The sequence below is a fragment of the Pistacia vera genome, unplaced genomic scaffold, assembly GCF_008641045.1.
Source record: "Pistacia vera cultivar Batoury unplaced genomic scaffold, PisVer_v2 Contig570, whole genome shotgun sequence".
Taxonomy (NCBI): Eukaryota; Viridiplantae; Streptophyta; class Magnoliopsida; order Sapindales; family Anacardiaceae; genus Pistacia; species Pistacia vera.
In genome coordinates, this window is record NW_022196413.1 from 113,394 (window position 1) to 136,224 (window position 22,831).

Consider the following 22,831-nt stretch of genomic DNA (forward strand, 5'->3'; position numbering starts at 1 on the left):
AATATATGTATGAGATGTAGTTTAGAAACATAATCATATATATATATACAATGTAATTCGCATTTTTTTTTTACATTGGATTTTTTAAGAGTATTGCCCTGACTGGATGAGCATTGGTAAATATTCTAATCAAAACATACTTGCCCATATATGGTATTTGAATCTACTGTACACATTTAAATCCTACTTAAATAAGAAAATTATATAAGGAAAAGTAAAACTAAAGAATCATTATCAAATTCATTAATCCCTGAAGAACTACAAAAATATGGATTCTAGATTCTCCTTCATCTGGCTGTTTACATCTTTGCAAATTTCAGTTCTATTATTATTATTTTTTTTTTAATTCTAATCATGATTTCAGGATGACAAGATGCTTTATATCTTCCTTGAGCTTGTAACAAAAGGTTCACTTGCAAATCTCTATCAAAAGTATAATTTGAGGGATTCTCAGGTCTCTGCATACACAAGGCAGATCCTTAGTGGTTTAAAGTATCTACACGAGCAAAATGTGGTTCACAGGTAATATAATGATCTTACTGATGAATTGTTTGTTTCTTTCCCCATCATGATGTGTTTCTTCTATAATTAATAATGTTTTTGATCCCCTATATACTAACTCATTAATCTTCTTGGAAAGAGTTTTTGCCTGTTTCTTTTTCCTTCATTTTGCTTACTGAGATTTTGAACTCAAATGGATGTAACTTCATCTGTGCTAACATAGATAGAATTGATTCTTCCTGTAGCTGTTTGTTTGCTAATATATGACTATATATAGGTCGTCTTTCCTAGAATGGAGCTTTTTGAAGCTGAAGCTAGATTGGTTTAGGAACATCCATTTTGTTGACCGTAGGTGCTGGTGGTTTTTAATGTTCAATTTTCCTTCTTGTGATAGCTGATATAAAGTCTAATATACAATGGAATATGAAAATCATTAGTAAGGAAGAGAAAAGGAAAAAGAGAATACAAATAAGAATGAGCACTCAAGTTGATAGGATGTAATCATACTGCATATGCTTTTAAAAGAATAACTGACAATAATTTTCATTTACAGGTAAGTAAGTATTAGTTTCTCCTCCCACAGAGACCAAATGCCCATTTTGCCACAAATATCATGGTTCTGTTTTCTAGCTCAAGGTTAAACAATAGATAACAATAAGAGGCGGGTCAAAATGTTGTGGGATAATTTTCTTGACTGTTACCATTTAGCATTGGAATCTCTAAATTGGCAGGTTAAAATGTTTGGGGGATAATTTTTTTGACTGTTATCATTTAGCAGTGGAATTTCTAAATTGGCGAGTTATAAATTATTTTGAAATGATATATAACATGATATCTTCATAGGTGTACGTATATGGGGTTACATCTCCTACTGAAGTGCTTTGAGATACTAGATTAAGTGTGCATAAGGAGACTTTGGCTCACATTTTGCCAAAAAAAATTTACCTTAATAAATTTACTTTTTCTGGTAGCCAAAACCAGATTAAGTGTGCATAAGAAGTTTAGTTATTGTTTAAGGACTTGTGAAAATACTTAAAAATCAAGTAGAGATGGGTGAAAAGATTTTTTGTGAATCTACTTAAAGAAAAACTATGAAATCCAATGTCCTGGCCAGGTGCATGGACTTGTCAAGTTTTGTGAAAAAAGTTAATAGGTCCTAAACTGATAGACCACCTCCTGTTAATATGGTCTATAAGTCGAGGGGTCGTAAAAAGAGCACTAATGGGTAATGAGTGTGAGTGAGAGTTTGTTATGGGATTTGCATGCAAGTGGCTGGATCGAATAAAGTTTGTTAGAGTAACGTTAGTTTAGTAAGTATCTGGGTTAAATAGCTAGAGAGTGGTAAAGGAGGTATCAAGTAAATTCTGATAGGTAATTTGGGAGGCTCCTAGCTCCTCGAATTGCTAGGGATTAATCTGTGGTCACTCTTTCTTGCTGTTGCTATTTCTTTCATTATACAATAATATCATTCAGTTTTATCAGGTTGTGTGTTACTTTCATTTCTGCTCTTGTGTTTTGTGGTTGGATTGAGTTAATTGAACAGGTGGTTCCATCAACTTGGTATCAGAGCTAGGTTAGGTAATGGAAAATCTAAAATGGAGAACAAAATGGAAAATGTGGAAAAGGAAATGAAAACCGTGAAGGAAGATACGGGCACGATGAAGACTGACTTAGAAAGTGTCCAGGAGTACTTAATAGAGATGCGAGAATTGATGCGGTTGAGGGAGGAAAGGGAGGAGAAACGTTATGAGGAGAAAGAGAAAATGTCTGTATCTCTAGAAAATCGGAGTTCTGGCAGAGATAAGGGCTATGAACAAAATCACAGTGGGGATGGTGGGAAGGACAACAAAAAAATTTGCAAACTCGAGCAGCCCATTTTTAACAGAGATGATCCTTTTGGCTGGACCTTCAAGGCTGACAGATATTTTGCCATTAATCGATACGAAGAAACGGAGATGGTGGAGGCCGTCGCCATGTGCATGGAAGGAAGAGCCTTAAACTGGTATCAATGGCTTGAATCTCGGAGACCAGTCCAGAATTGGAAGGATTTCAAAGCCGCTTTAATTGCCAGATTTAGACCATCCTTTCAAGGGACAGCCTATGAGGCACTAGTAGCACTAAGACAAATTGCATCAGTGACGGAGTATCGCGAAGAATTTGAAGCACATACAGCTCCGTTGAAGGAATTGGGAGAAGAGATACTAATGGGTATCTTTGTCAATGGACTGAAGGAAGAAATCAGAGCTGAATTGCGTCTCATACAGACCAAGGAGCTAGGTGAAGTGATGGAACAGGCTCATTGGGTTGAAGAAAAGAACTGGGTGCTGTATAAAATTAGGCCCAAAATTACTGAAGCCCATAATGTAAAAATTGAAGGGTATTCATGGGTCCCTCCAAGCCCAGAGGTTGGCGACCCGGTTGGTGGTCCAATACCACTAAAATCTCAGGCGAGACGCACTCTTCGTCAAATCATTCTGTTGACAGGAGGGATATTCCACCGGTGACAATAGCTTTGAGCTCCAGAGGGGAAAATTTCCGAAGGTTAACTGAAGCGGAAATTCAACTCAGAAGGGAGAAGGAGCTTTGTTTTAGGTGCTATGAAAAGTTCAGCCCTAACCACCGATGTAGGAGCAAATCTCTGCAGATCTTGTTGGCATGGGAAGATGATGATCCAGAGAAGGGTGAAACACCACCAGACACGACGAAGAATCCACTACTGAAGGTAACCCTCTAGCTTTATCCATGAACTCTATCGTCGGAATCACCTTTGACGAGACTCTGAAAATTAAAGGAGAGATTGAAGGGGTGGGGGTGATTGTGTTGGTTGACAATGGGGCATCCCACAAGTTTATTTCGCACGACTTGGTTTGCAAATTGGGCATGCAAATTGAAAAAGGAAAAAGGTTTGGGGTGATGGTAGGTGATGGTGTCATGGTGAGAGGTGTTTGTAGGGGAGTGCAACTGAAGGTCCAAGGCATTAAGATTACCCAAGATTTTTTACCTTTTGATTTGGGTAGAGTTGATGTGGTATTAGGGGTGAAGTGGTTGAGTTCATGGGGTGATGTCTACGCAAATTGGAAGAACCTGACAATGAAATTTGAGTTGGGGGACAGAAGGGTGAGCCTACAAGGAGATCCATCCCTGGTTAAGACGGTGGTGTCTCTAAAAGCCATGTTAAGGTCACTATATACCATAGGAGGAGGCTATTTAGTTGAATTTTGCTCTACTGAATGTGTGCCAGAACAGAACGGAGAACCCACAAACCCTAGGATTGTATCATTAATGGAAGGGTATAGCCATTTGTTTGACCAACCCACTAAACTACCCCCACACTGATAGCATGACCATGCCATAGTCCTACAAGAGGGAGCCTGACCACCCAATATACGGCCCTATAGATATCCTTATTTCTAGAAAAATGAAATAGAGAAAATGGTGGGAGAAATGTTGGTAGCAGGGATCATTCAGTCTAGCACCAGACCTTTTGCCAGCCCAGTGTTACTAGTCAAGAAGAAGGATGCGAGTTGGAGGTTTTGTGTTGATTATAGGGTATTCAATGAGATAACTATCCTTGATAAGTTCCCCATAACCACTATGGAGGAGTTGTTAGATGAATTAGTTGGGGCTGTTTTTTGTTTTTTTTGAAGCTTGATTTACGATCCAGATACCACCAGATTCGATTGGAGGAGGAGGATATTCACAAAACGGCCTTCCGAACTCATGACGGTCACTATGAGTTACTAGTTATGCCATTTGGCCTAACTAATGCACCGTCAACTTTTCAAGCCCTGATGAATGCTATTTTTAAACCTGTTCTGAGGAAATTTGTGCTGGTCTTCTTTGATGATATTTTGATTTACAGTCCTGATCTAGATTCCCATGTGATTCATCTCGAACAAGCCTTTAAGATTCTACAAGACAACGAATTGGTAATGAACAGGAAGAAGTGCCTGTTCGGTCAACAGAAACTAGAGTATTTAGGCCATTTAATTTCAGCGCAAGGAGTGGAAGCAGACCCACACAAGATTGAGGCAATGGTTAAGTGGCCTGTTCCGACCAATGTGAAAGGTCTACAGGGATTTGTAGGCCTTATGGGATATTACCGGAGATTTGTCAAGGGGTATGGCAGTATTGCACAACCACTTACTGATTTGCTTAAAAAAGATTCATTTAGTTGGAACGAGGGAGCAAATTTGTGCTGGTCTTCTTAGATGATATTTTGATTTACAGTCCTGATCTAGATTCCCATGTGATTCATCTCGAACAAGCCCTTAAGATTCTACAAGACAACGAATTGGTAATGAATAGGAAGAAGTGCCTGGTCGGTCAACAGAAACTAAAGTATTTTGGCCATTTAATTTCAGCGCAAGGAGTGGAAGCAGACCCACACAAGATTGAGGCGATGGTTAAGTGGCCTGTTCCGACCAATGTGAAAGGTCTACGGGGATATTTAGGCCTTACGGGATATTATCGGAGATTTGTCAAAGGGTATGGCAGTATTGCACAACCACTTACTGATTTGCTTAAAAAAGATTCATTTAGTTGGAATGAGGGAGTACAAATTGCTTTTGATAGACTCAAGGAAGCTATGACTTCGGTTCCAGTCTTAGCAGTTCCAAATTTTGCACTTCCCTTTGAAGTGCAAACTGATGCTTCAGGTCACGGAATGGGAGCCGTTCTGGTCCAACAGTCAAGACCCATAGCTTACCTAAGCGAAGCCTTTTTTCCACAAGCAAAACAGAAGTCAGTATATGAACGAGAACTAATGGCAATCGTGTTTGCAGTGCATAGGTGGAGCCCGTATCTATAGGGCAAACGATTCGTCATCAAAACTGACCAAAGGAGTCTACAATTTCTCATTGACCAGCGAATTAAAACTCTTGAACAACGAAAGTGGTTGTCCAAACTAATGGGGTTCTCTTTCGACATTCACTACTGGCCGAGAAAAACAAATAAGGTGGTCGATGCTTTATCACGAAGAGTGGAGGGACCAGATTTGAACACCATTTCAGTAGTACAGTTTACAGAATATGAAGATTTAGCCAGTGAAGCACAAGAAGATCCCAAGTTGCAGCCTATCATTTAGGACCTTCTCTTTGACCCTAACAATCAACCACACTATAGACTTAGGCAAGGGTGTCTTTTGTACAAAACCAAAATTGTTTTACCAAAAGGCTCCAAATTCATAGCTAAACTCTTGGCAGAATTCCATTCCAACCCAGGTGGAGGGCATTCAGGACTTACAAACGGGTGGCCAACATTGTTTATTGGGAAAGGATAAGGCAAGATGTTCAAGATTTTGTGAAGGCCTGCACTATTTGCCAAGTCAATCGGGCTTTTACAGCCCTCAAGCTAGTCGGGCTTTTACAGCCTTTGCCGATACCTGAGCAATTGTTTGACGACTTGACGATGGATTTTATTGGAGGTTTACCACGAGCCAAGGGGTTTGATAGTATCCTCGTGGTGGTTGATCGGCTCACCAAATACGGCCACTTTATCCTCTTGTCTCACCCTTTTAGTGCAAAGGGGGTTGCTACGATATTCATGAAGGAAATTGTTAAGCTTCATGGATTTCCCAAATCTATAGTCTCGGACTAAGATCGACTCTTTATGAGCCAATTTTGGCAGGAAATCTTCATAGCAGCGAGGACTTCTCTCAAGTTCAGTTCCGCATACCACCCACAAACGGATGACCAAACCGAAGTGGTCAATCGGTGTTTAAAGGCGTATGTAAGATGTTTCTGTAGTTCCCAACCTAAACAGTGGACAAATTTGCTCTCTTGGGCAGAATATTGATACAACACAACGTACCATCGTTTCACTAAAATGACACCCTTCAAGGCCCTTTATGTCAAGGACCCACCACTCCTCCTCAAGCTAACCGATTACCCCTCCTCAGTTGAAGACGTGAACAACAGCTCATTCACCGTAATGCCATCGTAAATGAACTTAAACATCACTTGGAATCTGCTCAAGGACACATGAAAGAGCAGGCTGATAAACATCGCAGAGATATCAGCTTCTCTCCGGGAGATTTTGTTTACCTCAAACTTCAGCCCTATAGGTTCAGGTCTTTAGCCAGGAAACTGAATAAGAAACTCAGTCCTAGGTTTTATGGGCCATTTGAGGTGGTGGACAGAATTGGTCTGACAGCTTACAAACTGGCTCTACCCTCCACTGCTCGAATTCATCCAGTGTTGCATGTGTCACAGCTCAAACGCAGCCTACACAACTCCGTTCCAGTTCAGCCACTTCCCACGTTTCTCACCAAAGATATGGAACGCCAGGTTCACCCACAATCAGTCCTTGCGGTGCAGTCCCTACTCAATGGTACCAAAGAGGTCCTCATTCAATGGAAGGATCTGCCCCCCTTTGAAGCTACATGGGAGTCTTTTGACGTCATCAACACGCAATTCCCTCAATTCCATCTCCCGTTAATATGGTCTATAAGTCGAGGGGTCGTAAAAAGAGCACTAAGGGGTAATGAGTGTGAGTGAGAGTTTGTTACGGGATTTGCATGCAAGTGGCTGGATAGAATAAAGTTTGTTAGAGTAAGGTTAGTTTAGTAAGTATCTGGTTATAAATAGCTAGAGAGTGGTAAAGGAGGTATCAAGTAAATTCTGATAGGTAATTTGGGAGGGTCCAGCTCCTCGAATTGTTGGGGATTGATCTGTGGTCACTCTTTCTTGCTGTTGCTATTTCTTTCATTATACAATAATATCATTCAGTTTTATCAGGATGTGTGTTACTTTCATTTCTGCTCTTGTGTTTTGTGGTTGGATTGAGTTAATTGAACAGGTGGTTCCATCATAAACTAAGCAAAAGTAAGCCTTAGTTCCAATTACATTGCATTAACTTCATAGACGCTTTTGCACTGTAATCCTTCTGATAAGTAATATCATTGTGTTTGTTGGAACTTGAAAATGGCAATTTAGATTTCTTTATTATAGTCCTCTATTTGCTAGTGTAGCTTCTTTTAAGACTTGTCTTTCTTTATTCAAGGGATATAAAATGTGCCAATATATTGGTGGATGCAAGTGGATCTGTAAAACTTGCAGATTTCGGACTGGCAAAGGTAGGTTTCTTTCGCAACTAAACTCTTGTTTATAAAATTCTTAACTGCAACGCTTCTTAATGTACCTTTGATCTTTCCAGGCAACTAAAATGAATGACGTTAAATCCTGCAAAGGGACTCCATTCTGGATGGCCCCTGAGGTTTGCCTCTTCTCTTGTTGTCTAATTTATATCTCCAAAATATAATAGTGTCCACCATATCTTAAATTGGAAGTGTAACTGAATGACTTGTTTAGTGTTGATTGTTGTCTTATACTCAATGGCTGTAAGTTTTGAATCGAGTTCTTACTGGCATATGTATTTTTTGAATTGACATGTTTGGTTTAAAGTATATTCTTCCTCTTTTTCCTTCAATTTATTTTCTTTATATATCTAGTTTTAAGGACTGTATGTCGAAAATTCTACTTTCTTGCTTTTTAATTTTGAATATTTTTACCTTCCTTTTTATCTCTATCTCAAATGCAAGATATGTCTCCTCTTCTCATCCATCTACATCGGGAAGGGTAATTAGGTAAAGTTGTATGTTTTTGGATCTATTCTAGCTCAGGGCTGGTAAAGGTATGTGTAACCTGGCAAGGACAATGGATAACACTAGAGATGGGAGTGACTAGTAGATGGGAGGCTAGTGATCTTGATTAGGGAAGAACCTATTAAGGGGCGAGTAGGGGTTGGTGACCCCACTAAAAAACAAAATTCATTAATTTTTGCTTAGTTTTCTGTTCTGATTAAGCTGTATATGTGTAATGTTTCTAGATTTGACCCCGCTCACTTTTTCTATATGTATATTAAAATTAGTTAGCTCCCCACTCACTTAGTTTTCCTAGAATTACATTAAATTATTTAACTTGCCCTCTATAACATTAATTCCCGTGTTCGTCCTTGATTTTGAAGGTGCATAGAGATGTTTATGACTGCTTGGAAGGCTAGGAGGCATTTTTTTGCTGTTTTAGGAATCGTTCATTTTGGGAACATGCAAATCAATTTCAGACTATGGTATCAAGTTGTTGGAGTGGTAGATGAGAGAGATTGGAGAAATCTAGAAGAATAGGAAATGGGGAAACTTGTAAGAGACAAAAGTCATTATTCAAAATACATTCATCATGTCCTTTATTGATCAAAATAATATATGGACCTTTATATAGGCTTAAACCATACAAAAAGAACACCCCAAAACTCTTTATGCTGTGCAGAGACAACTAATTTAAGTAGTTATATACTGATTAAACAACCATAAAAACATATATGAAAACTAGATCAAGATCAGCCCAAAAGCTTTTGTTGTATAAGTTTTCACACTTTAACTGTTTATTTATATTATAGTTTGTGACCATACTTAATGGTTTGTCTTTTCATTCTATCTGGGAATGATTACCCTTCCAAGGCATTTCAGGTTAACAAAATAATTGTGCAATTTAGGTTGTGAACTTAAAGAACCGTGGGTATGGACTAGCAGCTGATATATGGAGCCTCGGATGCACGGTGCTGGAGATGTTAACCCGTCAACCTCCATACTCCAACTTGGAAGGCGTATGTATTCAGTTTTACTATGTGTTCAAATTGATTTTTACTTTTACATGACTTTCCCTGTTTTATGTGATGTGGTTTGTTTATATTAACATATTATGATTTTTGAAAGATAATACCGAACTTGAGCATATGTTATTTTTTAAAACACCCAGCTTGTCTGGCTTGCAGTCTAGGTTTCTGTCAAAAGTTAGTTGTTTCGATTTTATTTCATAAAAAGCAGGTCAAGGATAACTCTGAGTGATATTATATGTATGGATTATCCTTGTCCAATATGATAAACCGCCACCGTGCCCTTGCTTTGCAAAAACCTTAATTTTACTACCTTTTCCCTTAGGAACACTAAGTTGTTCTTAGAATTTGATAGGTTGTTACCCATTCAGAAATTGGATTTTGTGTTTTGGTGATGATATGTTTTTGTATGGGTTGACAGATGCAAGCGTTATTTAGGATAGGCAGGGGCGTACCCCCTGAAGTACCTATCTCACTATCCAAAGATGCCCGAGATTTTATCCTAAAATGCTTACAAGTTAACCCAAATGAGCGCCCTACTGCTGCACAATTATTGGACCATCCATTTTTGAAGAGGCCACTGCAAACTTCCCGGGGTCCTGCTTCTCCTCATTATAACAGCAGGCAGTCTTGAAAGCTTTCGATCAACCTTTGGTGTACACAAGGAGGTAATCTAGCACCACGAACTTGTATTGTGAACACATATAGAGTTGTAGGTTTGACATCTTGTTATGATAATTGGTTATTGTTTCAGTTGGCTACATTTAAGGTTCCATATTTTGAATTTGCAGTTGCATCCTTTGTGCATAGGTGTGACAAGGCCTGTTGCCAGTACTTTGAAAGCTCTTGAGAGTATTTTATGCTGCACAGGTGACAGAAGCGAAGCATGTTTTAGCTGTTACATCTACCTGTTGGCAAATTTTTGGTATTACAGATTCAAATGGTGCACTCTGGGAGAAGCTTTACTAGGCATAGTTTCTGTCACACGACAGCAGAGCATGAACTTGCTGTTGTGTCGAACCAATGGGCAATCAAGATAGTGTGTGCACGATTTCCGTGGATTACCAATTTCTCTCAGATGATTGATGCGTAAATTGGTTGCTCTCGTGTAGCTAAAACTTAGGTGTGTTTTCTGTTATGATTTCTTCTCATTTTTCTCATTGGGATTAAAGTGTTGGAAGGGTCAATTTTGTACCAGAGTAATTGTAAATTTCAGATTGGTGTAAATAACTTAGTTTGGAACATTATCATTATCAATGAAATGAAATATTGAAATGTATATAATTGCTCCTTTTTTTTTTCCTATTATTTTAATAAAACTCAACATGTTTTCATTTGGACAGTTGTTAGATAATGATTGACGTCAAATGTTTTAGTAATAATGGGTTTATTTCATTTAATAATTTTATACTTATAAAGAAATCTTACAAATTTTTTTATACAAATACAAAAATTATCGTATAAAATGATATGTTAAAAAATGAATGAAAGAGTGAAACAAAAAATCAAATTTATTATATTCACTCTTTTATTCATTTTCTAGCATTGTTTTAAAAATCCGATCGGAGGGTAACCGGCTCTGATGGTCAGGTCACGGTTTAACTGGTCCAACCAGTTGGACCGTTGGTTGAATCGATGGTTTGACAGGTTTAAAATCTAACAAAAACACCCTTGATAAATATCATCAGACTCTATAGGTTGGAAATCTAGCAAACACAACCCTGGCCAAATGCAAATCGGTGATCGATTGGAAGAGCAGTGACGACACACCAAGGAAGGTAGATCGGATGATGGGGAGGGCGAATCGGTAGCTAGCAAGTAAAGGCATCGCTGAAAAATGGTAGATTGGTGGTGGAAGTCAATGGTCGCGGTGGCTTTTTTGGGTGAGATGACTGGATCTTCATGAATGACGACAAGGGAGCTTGGGAGAAGGTAGATCGGTGGTTGAGGAAGCCTGTCGATGTTGGAGAAGGCCGATCGATGCCGGGAAATGGAAGAAAAATCATGCGAAACATCACATAGCGCTGGAGATGAAGCGTGACAATGCCAGAGAAAGTCAGAAGGTGATTTCCGACAGTAAGGGAAGGTGGAAGGTCGCTAGAAAAGGGGAGGTCATTGTCGATTTGCATTTGGCCAGAGGGTGTGTTTGCTAGATTTGAAACCTTCAAGGACTGATGCGTATTAGTTAGGGGTATGTTTGTTATATTTTAAACTTGAAACAACTAAAAAGAGTGACCCGACCTGGAGAAGGCCCCAGGTCCCGGTCCAACTGGTAGGGCCGGCTGGTTCGGTCCGGTTTTTAAAATAGAGTTTTTTGGCACATCATCTTGTATGAAAGTTTTTATAAGATTTCTTTGTAAATGTAACATTATTTTATTTCATTTATTATTTGTTTAACATGAAACACACTGTTGTAATTGCCAAGATGCCGAGAATTATGTACTGTATAAAAGGATTTTTGATACTTTGTAAGAGGGTTTTTAATATTTTTAAATGGGTTCCATAAATTGGTTAGTTTTCAGGCTAAAGCAAGTGATATATATATATATATATATATATAACCTCTTTGGTCGTTTGACACGTGACATATTTTGGAACTCATAGAATTATTCCATCTTGACACATTGGATTGACAACTAAAATTTGTGGTTTAATGAGCCCAAGTAAATTGTTTCATCTTGATATATTGGGTTTGTAGTTATTGCTCCATATTGACATATTGGGTTTGTATTTATTACTCTATCTTGATATGTTAGATTTGTATTAATAGCTAATAATTAATAAAAATTATATTAATAATTAATTATAATACTAATTATATAGGTGCATTGTATTGACATTCTAAAGGTTTAATCATAATGTCACATTAGATTGGTGATTGCCATTTGGTTGAATTTTATTAGTAATGATGTAGACAATATTAATTGCTGCATTGGTATTCCAAAGTCTAAATAAATAGACATAAAAATTGGATTACATAGATACATTGCATTAGTAGTAAAAACATACCTGTTTATTAATAATTATATAGGTGCATTGTATTGACATTGCAAACATTTCTTCGTATTCAATTCATATTAATTGTGTTGACATTCAAAATGTCTAAATAAGGGATTATAAAAAGAACATATGTTTAGTTGTGTATTATCGTAATATGTTAGTTGGTGTCCACAGTACGTCTGATTTTTTGTTAATTGTTTATAAATCATGTTAGTTTGTGTGAATAATATGTTTGTTCTTCATGATTTTGTTAACCGATGATTTTTTATTTATTTATGTTTTTGTTGTTTTTTACAAGTAAAAAATTCATGAATTGGCATGGAATAAAGGCAGGATGTCCGATTAACATTGTCAAATGAGTTGTTATTTTGATTCGTTCTTCTAAACTGTAAGTATGTCTCCTAATTATTTTAACGGTTATTATTTAATTGAATGATTGTTTTTGTTCGATCAATCTATTTGAATGATTAACTGTGTTAGTCCTACCGAACAGTAAGTGTATTCCTTAACAATTTTAATATGAAGATTAATTAACTTTTGTTGATTTCGTTTTCAGATAACAGTTGTTATATGAATAAATAATTGTTCCTTAACAATCTTAACATGTAGATCAATTAAATTTTGTTATGTTTGTTTTCAAGGAAATGTTCATGTGCTTTACTAAGAGCAAATCGAGGATGATCCTATTTAGCCGAACTATGAGCCTGTGTCATATCTATGTTAGTAAAAACAGTTCATTTGTGTTGAATATGTTTTTTGTAAAAAAATTCATGTATTTTAATTTGTTATATGAATGATTAATTGTTTATGTCCTACTGACATGCGAATATATATGTTAAATGAAATAATTTTGGCTGATTCCATTTTCCAATTAATAGGTGTTATTTGAAATATTTCTTGTCAGTCTTAATATGATAATCCCTTAAATTTAGGTTAAGTAAACCATTCATTTTATCATCACACACATTTTGATTTTTACTAAACAATGGTAAATTGACCATAACTTACTCAATAAAAACCCAATTGATGAGCGGTTTGAATCATTGAAAACTAGACAGATAGGACTTTAATTTGATATATTATATGCTTAATTTGGATAACTGTAGCCCCATTGCCGAACCATTCCTTTTATCATCACATACATTTCGGTTTCTCTTGTTTCTTGAACTTCAATATAGAAAAAATATATTTAAAGCATAAAAAAAAAAAAAACCAATAATAATAATAATAATAATAAACATACCCCTGCAATGCAACTTGAAAATGAATATAAGTTACAGAAATTGCGGAATGTTAGTATAAATTTTAAGTTTAAATAGTTGATATTGATAATATTCAGGTGATATTAAATATCATACACAATTCACTACAAAATATTGACATCGAATATCAAAGACATGTTTGCAAAAATAATATCAATTGTATAAGGTGATGATCTTGAAAATATAATTAGACCATATAATATTCAGGTGATTTTGTCAAGTTGGATGTAGTGACTAATTAGGGCTCTCAACTATGCTAATCAAATCAATCAGTGAGCAAACACAATCTTATCAAGCAATAGAATCAGAGATTAATTAAAGCATGAAACAAATCAGAAAAAACAATTGACACAGGGGATTTATAGTGGTTCGGCTAAGGAAGCCTACATCCACTCTTCAAGGCACACTATAGGATATTTCATTAATCAAGAGAACCAAAGGTTACAAAGAGTAAACAATCAAAGAATAACAAGAAAGAACACACCCGTTTCAGCCCTCTCTCCACTCCCTCTGTATTCGCACAAAATGGTAAGAAATTTATACACATCAAGACCCATTGATCATCTTCCAGCTGTCTAGAACAATCTGCAATTTGTTAGAGCAGAGGAGCACTAGAATCTTCTGTCGTTAGGGCTGAGAAGGAACCAGAGAAGGCGTGAAAAGAGCTGCGCATTCTATTGCAACAGAATGAAATTCGTGTGACAGATAAGGCACTTAAGTCTGATAGCTGAAACGCTGCTGTATTGGTTTAATTTGAAGTTGACTTCTTTGACTGATGCTGACTCCACCGTGGCATACACAAGCCACATCATCATCACAATTCTCCACCTTGGCTTGTGAATTGACACCCTAAGTGGCCTTGACAAACTGAATTATGCTTGAACATGTAATAGGCTCATACAGAGCCTATGTTTATCTGCAGTGACTGGTTTGGTGAGCATGTCTGCAGGGTTGTGAGTGCCTCTTATCTTCTCAACCTTGACTTCTCCTTTTTCAATCAATTCTCTAATGAAATGCATTCTTACATCTATGTGTTTTGTCCTCTCATGGAAGACTTGGTTCTTGGATAGATATATTGCACTTTGACTATCACTTTTGATCTCCACAATTTTCCGTTCTAGCTCCAGTTCATTCACAAAACCCTTAAGCCATACTGCTTCCTTTGATGCTTCTGTCAAAGCTACATATTCAGATTCTGTTGATGAGAGAGTAACCATACGCTGAAGCTTTGATTTCCAGCTAATCACATTTCCCCACAGTGTAAAAACAAATCCTGAAGTGGACTTTCTCTTATCAAAGTCCCTTGCATAATCAGCATCAACATAACCTCTAATGCAATATTTTTCTTCCTCGTTCTTACTAAAAACTATGCCCATAGATTTTGATCCTTGTAAGTATCTCAGAATCCATTTGAGTGCAGACCAATGGAGTCTTCCCGGATTACTCATGAATCTACTTACTAAACTCACAGAATATGCCAAATCTAGCCTGGTGCAAACCATTAGGTACATTAGACTGCCCAGGGCATTTGCATATGGAATGGTAGACATTTCCTTTTGCTCTTCTTCTGTTTTCGGGCACTGATCATGGTAAAGTTTTATGTGCTGCCCTAGGGGAGTTTGGACAGCCTTAGCATTCTGCATATTGAATTTCTGCAGAATTTTCTTTGCATATTCTTCTTGAACCAGCTTCAATCTTCCTTGCATTCTGTCTCTTATAATGGTAATACCAAGAATTTTTTGAGCCTGACCCAGCTCCTTCATTTCAAACTTGGTATTGAGAATTTTCTTCAATCGAATAATCTCAGTTTTGTCATGGCAAGCAACCAACATGTCATCCACATAAAGCAACAAGTAAGTATAAGACAAATCAGAATTTCTTTTAAAATAAAAACAACTATCAAATTGACATCTATTAAATCCAATTTCAATCATAAAAGAATAAAATTTCTTATACTATTGTCGCGGTGATTGTTTTAGGCCATAAAGAGATTTTCTAAGAAGACAAACTTTACCTGCTGGTCCTGAATATCCCTCTGGCTGCTCCATCAGAATATTCTCTTCCAAGTCACCATGTAAAAAGGCTGTTTTTACATCCAGCTGCTCCAGTTCCAGATTGAACTGTACAACCAAAGAAATCAGAATTCTGATTGATGTATGCTTTACAACCGGGGAGAATATTTCATTGTAGTCTATGCCTTCCACTTGAGTAAATCCCTTTGCAACCAGTCGAGCCTTATACCTAGGTGAATCTTTTGAGGTTAGACCTAGTTTCCTTTTGAAAATCCACTTGCACTTAACCACTCTGCAGTTTTTTGGCTTATCAACTAGGGTCCAAGTATTGTTTTTCATTAAGGAACTGAATTCATCCTCAATTGCCCTTTTCCACTCAGTTTTATCAGGTCCTAAGATAGCTTCCTGAAATGTTTTAGGCTCATCATTCAACTCTTCTTCTACCTGAAGTGCATAAGCTACCAGATCTGCATATCCTAGTATGTTGGGAGGTCTAATGACTCTCCTGGTTCTATCCCTAGCTAGCTGATAGTTTATCAAGTTTGGTTCATGTTCTTCTTGCTCATCCAACTCATATGTATTAGGATTTTCAGGATTCTCCTCTGTTTCATCAGCTCCACCTTGATGATTAGTAACTACATCCTGAATTTCTAGTTCTAAAAGGTTTGATCCTGAGTCACTATCAACTGATTTTGATCCTAAGTCACTATCAACTGATTTTCCAGGTTCACATTCTAGTCCAGGAAGGACTTCTTCCCTAAAAACCACATCCCTACTGATTATACACTTCTTGGTTTCTAGATTTCAGAACTTATAACCTTTTACTCCCTCTGGATATCCAAGGAATAGACACTTTACAGCTCTAGGTTTCAGCTTATCATCCTTTACATGAACATAAGATAGACACCCGAAAACTCTTAAGTTGTCCAGCTTTATAGAGTGTCCAGTCCATTTTTCTAAGGGCACCTTGAAATCTATGGCAGATGAAGGGGTTCTATTGATCAAATACACCACAGTATGTGCAACTTCTGCCCAGAATTTTACAGGTAGCTTAGAGTTTGACAAGATGCTCCTAACTTTGTCTAGGATGGTCCTATTCATTCTTTCACAGAAGACATTCTGTTGTGGGGTATTTCTAACAGTTTTGTGCCTAACAATTCCATGGTTTTTACAAAAACTATTGAATTCATCATTCACAAACTCAAGACCATTATCTGTCCTAAGCCTTTTAAGTTTCTTCCCAGATTGAGTTTCAACCATTATTTTCCATTCCTTAAACCTAAGAAATGCCTCATCCTTATTCTTCAGAAAATAAAACAAGATATACCTAGAATAATCATCCACAAAGCTAATGAAATACCTACAGCCTCCTAGCGAGTAGTGTCTAGCTGGTCCCCATACATCTAAGTGAACATACTCAAGTGGTGAGCTTGAGTAATGCTTACCAGATCCAAATTTTACTTTGCACATTTTGCCAAAAATACAGTGTTCACAGAAGATTAAGTTTCCAGTTTTATCCCCTTATAACAGGTTCTGTTTACTCAACTCAACTAACCCTCTTTCACTAACATGTGTCAACCTTTGATGCCACAGTGAGGTTTTATCCTGTGTTACTAGAGACCCTACAGTAGCTATGCCATAATCTGTCCTACCCTTTAACACATAGAGACCATTTTTCTTTTCACCTTTCATCACTATTAATGAGCTTTTCATTACACTAAGACTTCCACTTGAAGCTTTGTAACTTAGTCCTGTTGAGTCTAAGGTACCTAGTGATATTAGATTCCTCTTGAGGTCAGGGGTGTATCTTACATCAGTGAGAGTTTTGGTTAGGCCATTGTGAAGGCTCAGCTTAACTGTACCTATGCCTTTAATGCCACATACCGCATTATTTCCCATCACAACCTTTCCACCATCTATAGTTTGAAAAGAGCTAAACCACTCCCTTTTTGGTGTCATGTGGTAGGTACATCCCGTGTCTAAGATCCATTCTTCACTGTTTCTACCTTCAGAGATGACTAATACCTCTGAACTTTCATAACCTTCAGACACAAATCCAGCACTGCCTTCTTCTTCCTCCTTTCCATACTTTTTCTTATTTTTTCTCTCAGGACAGTCCCTCCTAAGATGCCCTTGTTTGTGACAGAAAAAACACTTCCACTTCCCAGTTTTGGACTTAGATCTATTCCTATTTTGTCCCCCCTTTTTCCAGTTTCTCTTTTCTGATCTACCCCTTACCATGAGACCTTCCCCATCACTGCCTAATGTTATTCTGTTCTCTCTATCCTTAGCTGTGATTGCTTCTACAACCTCTTCTAATTTAAGTGTCTGCCTACCATATTTTAATGTTTCTACAAAATTGGAGTAAGGTTTAGGTAGGGAATTTAGAAGAATTACAGCCTGATCTTCATTATCAACCTCTACTGATATGCTTTCTAAATCTTGTATAAGTTTCAGAAACTCATCCTTATTGTCTTTTAAAGATTTCTGCTTATCCATTTTAAACCCAAACAATCTTTGTTTTAAATACAATCTATTAGGAACAACTTTAGATTGGTACAGAGAATCTAACCTGCTCCAGATCTCAGTAGCAGTTTTCTCCTTCTTCACTTCTCACAGGACTTTGTCACCCAGTCCTAGGATCAAGAGCTCTTAGCTTTGTTGAGCACATCCTGCTTCTCCGCTTCAGTCAAGGTGTTAGGCAGCTCAGATTCTCCTTTCAGCGCTAATGATAGTCCTTCTTTAATTAGCACAACTTCCATTTTCATCTTCCAAAGTCCAAAATCTTTGTCCCCTGTAAACTTTTTGAGTTCATATTTAGTGGACATGTTTTTGGAATAAGATTTTCAACGACAGAAAATGAATTTCAAAAAACCCTAACTCAGATTTGAACTAGGCTCTGATACCAATTTGTAGTGACTAATAGGGCTCTCAACTATGCTAATCAAATCAATCAGTGAGCAAACACAATCTTATCAAGCAATAGAATCAGAGATTAATTAAAGCATGAAACAAATCAGAAAAAACAATTGACACAAGGGATTTATAGTGGTTCGGCTAAGGAAGCCTACATCCACTCTTCAAGGCACACTATAGGATATTTCATTAATCAAGAGAACCAAAGGTTACAAAGAGTAAACAATCAAAGAATAACAAGAAAGAACACACCCGTTTCAGCCCTCTCTCCACTCCCTCTGTATTCGCACAAAATTGTTAGAAATTTATACACATCAAGACTCCATTGATCATCTTCCAACTGTCTAGAAAAATCTGCAGTTTGTTAGAGTAGAGGAGCACTAGAATCTTTTGTCGTTAGGGCTGAGAAGGAACTAGAGAAGGCGTGAAAAGAGCTACGCATTCTGTTGCAACAGAATGAAATTCGTGTGCCAGATAAGGCACTTAAGTCTGATAGCTGAAACGTTGCCATATTGGTTTAATTTGAAGCTGACTTCTTTGACTGATGCTGACTCCACCGTGGCATACACAAGCCACATCATCATCACATTGGATGAATGATTTAATGGTATTTACCTATAATTGATATTAATAATTATACATGTACAATTATTAATTTTATCTTAACACAACCTTGTATATATATAAAATTTATATTTACTTTAAAATTTGTATAATTTAACAATTATTATGTCTTAATCTAATTAGTTTATTTTGTTATAATAAATTTGTTTACAATCTATTTAAAAAACATTGAATAAACATACCTACGCAAGTCTTATATCTAGTTAATTGATAAGACTTTATAGGAACATTTTTTGATAATTATGTTGAAAACATGATAATTTTTGGAAATTTCTATTAGCAATGGCAATTGAGTGTTTACTCAAAATTCTTAATTGCCCAACTGAAAAACAAATCGAATGTATTTCCAACTGGTTTTGGATCTCAGAAAATTAAAAACATACCTTCGCAATTCAGATTTAATTTAGACCGATGCTACAGCCTACAGGTGCTAAGTTCTATATAATTTATTGAATACGAAAAATATTAACTTCAATATCAAAGTTATGAATATAATAGTTCATTTTACGGAGCGCCATTTTGTGATTTTGATTATATGTAATGCCAATTGCTTTGACTTGCAATAATACCTCTGGAAGTTTAGGCTTTTAATTTGTTTTAAGGTAATATTTGTGTATTGTCTTGGTAATCTTAGAAAGTAAATCCAACAATTATCAAAGCATTGACAGGCCTCTATCCGAGATCCCAAGTAAGATCGGCTCAGGATCATGGGATCCTTTTCTATCAGATAGAGAAGTGATACAAATTTCTACACTAATTCTCATCACCATTCCTAAACTAAGAAATGAGAATATTGAAAATAGTTTTAGAACATTGATAGTAGATACAAAACATATAGCAGCAAGCAAATAAGGGGTTTAAGAAGGATTCATTAATAGTAACATGGTTACATGGTATGCCATCAGAAGATGGCAAAAAGGTACCAAGCAGCTAGTTTCACGTTCCAGCAGCTTAACTTTCTTGATGCAACCTGTGAAAGCCAAATTTTGGTAGTGATAGCTCAATAACAGCCATTCTCCTAAAAACAATCATAATAACGTCCTGAAGCACTTTTGATCTTCGGTAGCCATTGAGAATTTCTTAATAATGAAGTACTTATTATTCATCCTCAACTAAAAGATATAAGCTTATAAGCAGGTTGCAAGAAAGTTGCAAACCTACATTACAAAAGCAAAGAAGTTCTTCTATGTAGGATGTAACCTGATCTAGTCTACTTTGATCCTATAAAATGAACCATTAACAGTATCCATATAATATTCTGCATAAATTTTTAGCTCTGAAACATTTTTTTTTTCAAGACGCATCTTATTCTGAAAAAGATTTACGTCAAAACAAAATCCTTATTTTTTTTGTCATTTTTCCTTCAAGTTGGGAATATATTTGTTTCATTCCCTGCCTTTTCTTATATGCATTCATTTGTACTTTGGTTTTCACGAACATGAATTATGAAAAACAGGCATCCAGCATCAAGATGCTAAAAGGGTAATATATTAATGCACAATCATTGAAGATGAAATGCAGAAAAGCTTGAACTTTATGCGTTACTAGTATTGTATGTAGAGAAACTATTCCTGCTCTTCATCAATATGGGACTGAAGTGCACCAATACGAATTCTTTTTCCCTCAATTTTGGCAGCCATTTCAGACGACTGTTGCTACAGGAAAATCGACTCTTCCAATTTTGCCATTCAGTTTTTTTTTTAATGTCATCAGTAAAGGATTCAAGGGCCGGCTTAAGTGTGGATTTGTAGTCAATACACATTACCGTAACATATAGAAGCAATCATCACCATATCAAACTATAGTTAGGTTCTTAAGGTTCACATACATCATGAATATTACCATCTCATTTTCAAATTATAGTTACGTTCTCCATGACGGCGTGATCAATTTCTGGGGAGAGGTTTGATTTGCGATGTTAGGGTTCATAATGAAAAATCCCAGACCAATTTTGAGTTTATTGTCTATAAGGGTGTTGTTTGTCATATTTAAAACCTGAAAATAAAATAAAGTTTCAAAACTTGCAAATTAGCCCTCTGAGCTTGCTGAAGCTCGCGAGCCTATCGAGCTAAGCTTAGCCCGGATAAGACTCGACTCAATCCCTTTGACGAGCCACTCAAGCTCGTGCTTAGCTCGACTCGATTGGCTGTGAGTCGAGTGCGAGATTTTGACGAGTCAAGCTCGTCTCTCATTCCTAGTGACTATAGTGAAGCCGGGTTTTTGATTTTTGATTTTTGATTTTGGAATGTGTTTGGTTTCCTGCTTTAGGAAGGCTTTTGGGATTTTAGAATGAACAAATCAATTAGCCCCCTATAGTTTTTGGAAGTCCTCTGTTTGGTTAAATTATGAACTTTTTAATTAACTTACCCTCAAAACTTCTAAAAGAAAATCAACCACCCCTTAACACCTAATGTTGTTCAAGATCTGTTAAATGAGCATGGGTAATATAGTCTTTTTACTTCCTCCATATTTCCCTTTTTCTTATTTTCTCCCCCTCATTCTTTGCCTTTCTTTTGTTTTTTTTTTCCTTTCTTCCATTATTTCCTCTTTTTCATTCCCTCTCTCCCCCATGGAACCATCACCAGAAAATTGAAACATATGAAGATTTGGTTAATTTTTGTTTTGGGTTTTTTTTTTTTTTTTCCGTGATGATTAAACTTGATTAATTTGTTGTGTCTTGATCCATATTTGGCTGGTCCGATTGTGGTAGTTTGGTAGCCGAATTTATGGGTTTTTGTGGTAGAAAAGGTGATTAATCGCATAACAATGACGGTAGTTGGTTATCCACTCTGTTGTGGATACGCATAACAACTTGCCTATGGAGCTACTTGTGGTGGGTGATCTAAGAAAAATAAAATTTTGGGAGGAGGAAGTGAGAAAGAAGAAGATGGTGGAGGAGAAAGAAGAAAAGAAAGAAAGAGGTGGAGAAAGGAAATAAGGTCGGATTTGAAAGACTATCTTAACCTTGTTCATTTAACAGATCTTGGATGGCGTTAAGGTTTCAAAGGTGATTGATTATTTTGTAAAACTTTTATTAGGGGTAAGTGATTAAAAGTTCATAGTTACTCAAAAATTGAAACTTTCAAAAACTATAAGGGTACGATTGGTTCAGGGAATGTTTTATTACTAGAACGGTGCGTTTGGTTCGGGGTCATATAAGATTACTCCGGTAATCTTCATTTAATTTTCATGATTCCTTTGTTTGGTTTACAAATAATAAAATATTACGGTAATCTTTTGTTGCAAATAATGTTTACTATGGGTAATATAAGGGGTAATTAGATTACCTTGCCAGAGGGTATGTTATTAAAAGATTACCAAGATAATCTTATTTTTATACCTATTTTATCCTTGATTAAATATCATTTCGGACACAATTGCCCTCAAATGTCCACCAAATAACCATTACCCAGACCCCCTACATTTAAGAATTTAGCTAAAACTCCCCAGCCACAAAAAAAAGTTTAAAAGTTAACAAAATTCCCCCAGCCACCCGAGACCATCGTTGGTCGTCGGCAACCATCGCTGACTACAGTCGCCATATCAGTGCACAATCGGCGGGATTTGGTAGGTTGTGTGCTGATTTGGTTGTTTTTGGCCAAATCGAAGGTCGAAAATGGCTAGATCGTCGTGGATCTGGTCGGAAATGGTTTATAAAATCGATTTCGATTAACTGGTTCCCATATTCTCGTAAACCGATAACCGAACCTGTAATGACTCTCTCTCTAGCTAGTATATTCGTAAAATAAACAGTAAAACTCGCTAAACATATATATTACAAAAATATACATGTAGATGAGTATAAAATAATGGGCCTAATTTTTCTTTATATATACAAAACTATACATAGTGTAAATAAATTTCTCAAGAAGCTCGACAGTGTTGCCTGACCCTTCCGCATCTTGA

At 36.6% G+C, this 22,831-nt stretch overlaps 1 protein-coding gene across 2 annotated transcripts; it reads left to right on the top strand.

The window, feature by feature from the left end:
• The first annotated feature begins 368 nt into the window (after positions 1-368).
• Positions 369-10,390, top strand: LOC116108973 (mitogen-activated protein kinase kinase kinase 1-like). 2 transcript variants are annotated; one of them, XM_031395209.1, is made up of 6 exons: positions 369-522; positions 7,504-7,576; positions 7,657-7,716; positions 8,992-9,102; positions 9,533-9,779; positions 9,903-10,390. In XM_031395209.1, the coding sequence occupies exons 1-5, from the start codon at positions 374-376 to the stop codon at positions 9,743-9,745; spliced, it is 606 nt and encodes a 201-aa protein (XP_031251069.1). In that variant the 5' UTR covers positions 369-373; the 3' UTR covers positions 9,746-9,779; positions 9,903-10,390. The 2 variants fall into 2 exon arrangements, with proteins under 2 accessions (XP_031251069.1, XP_031251071.1); XM_031395211.1 differs by having other exon boundaries at positions 9,922-10,390.
• The last annotated feature ends 12,441 nt before the right edge of the window (positions 10,391-22,831 follow it).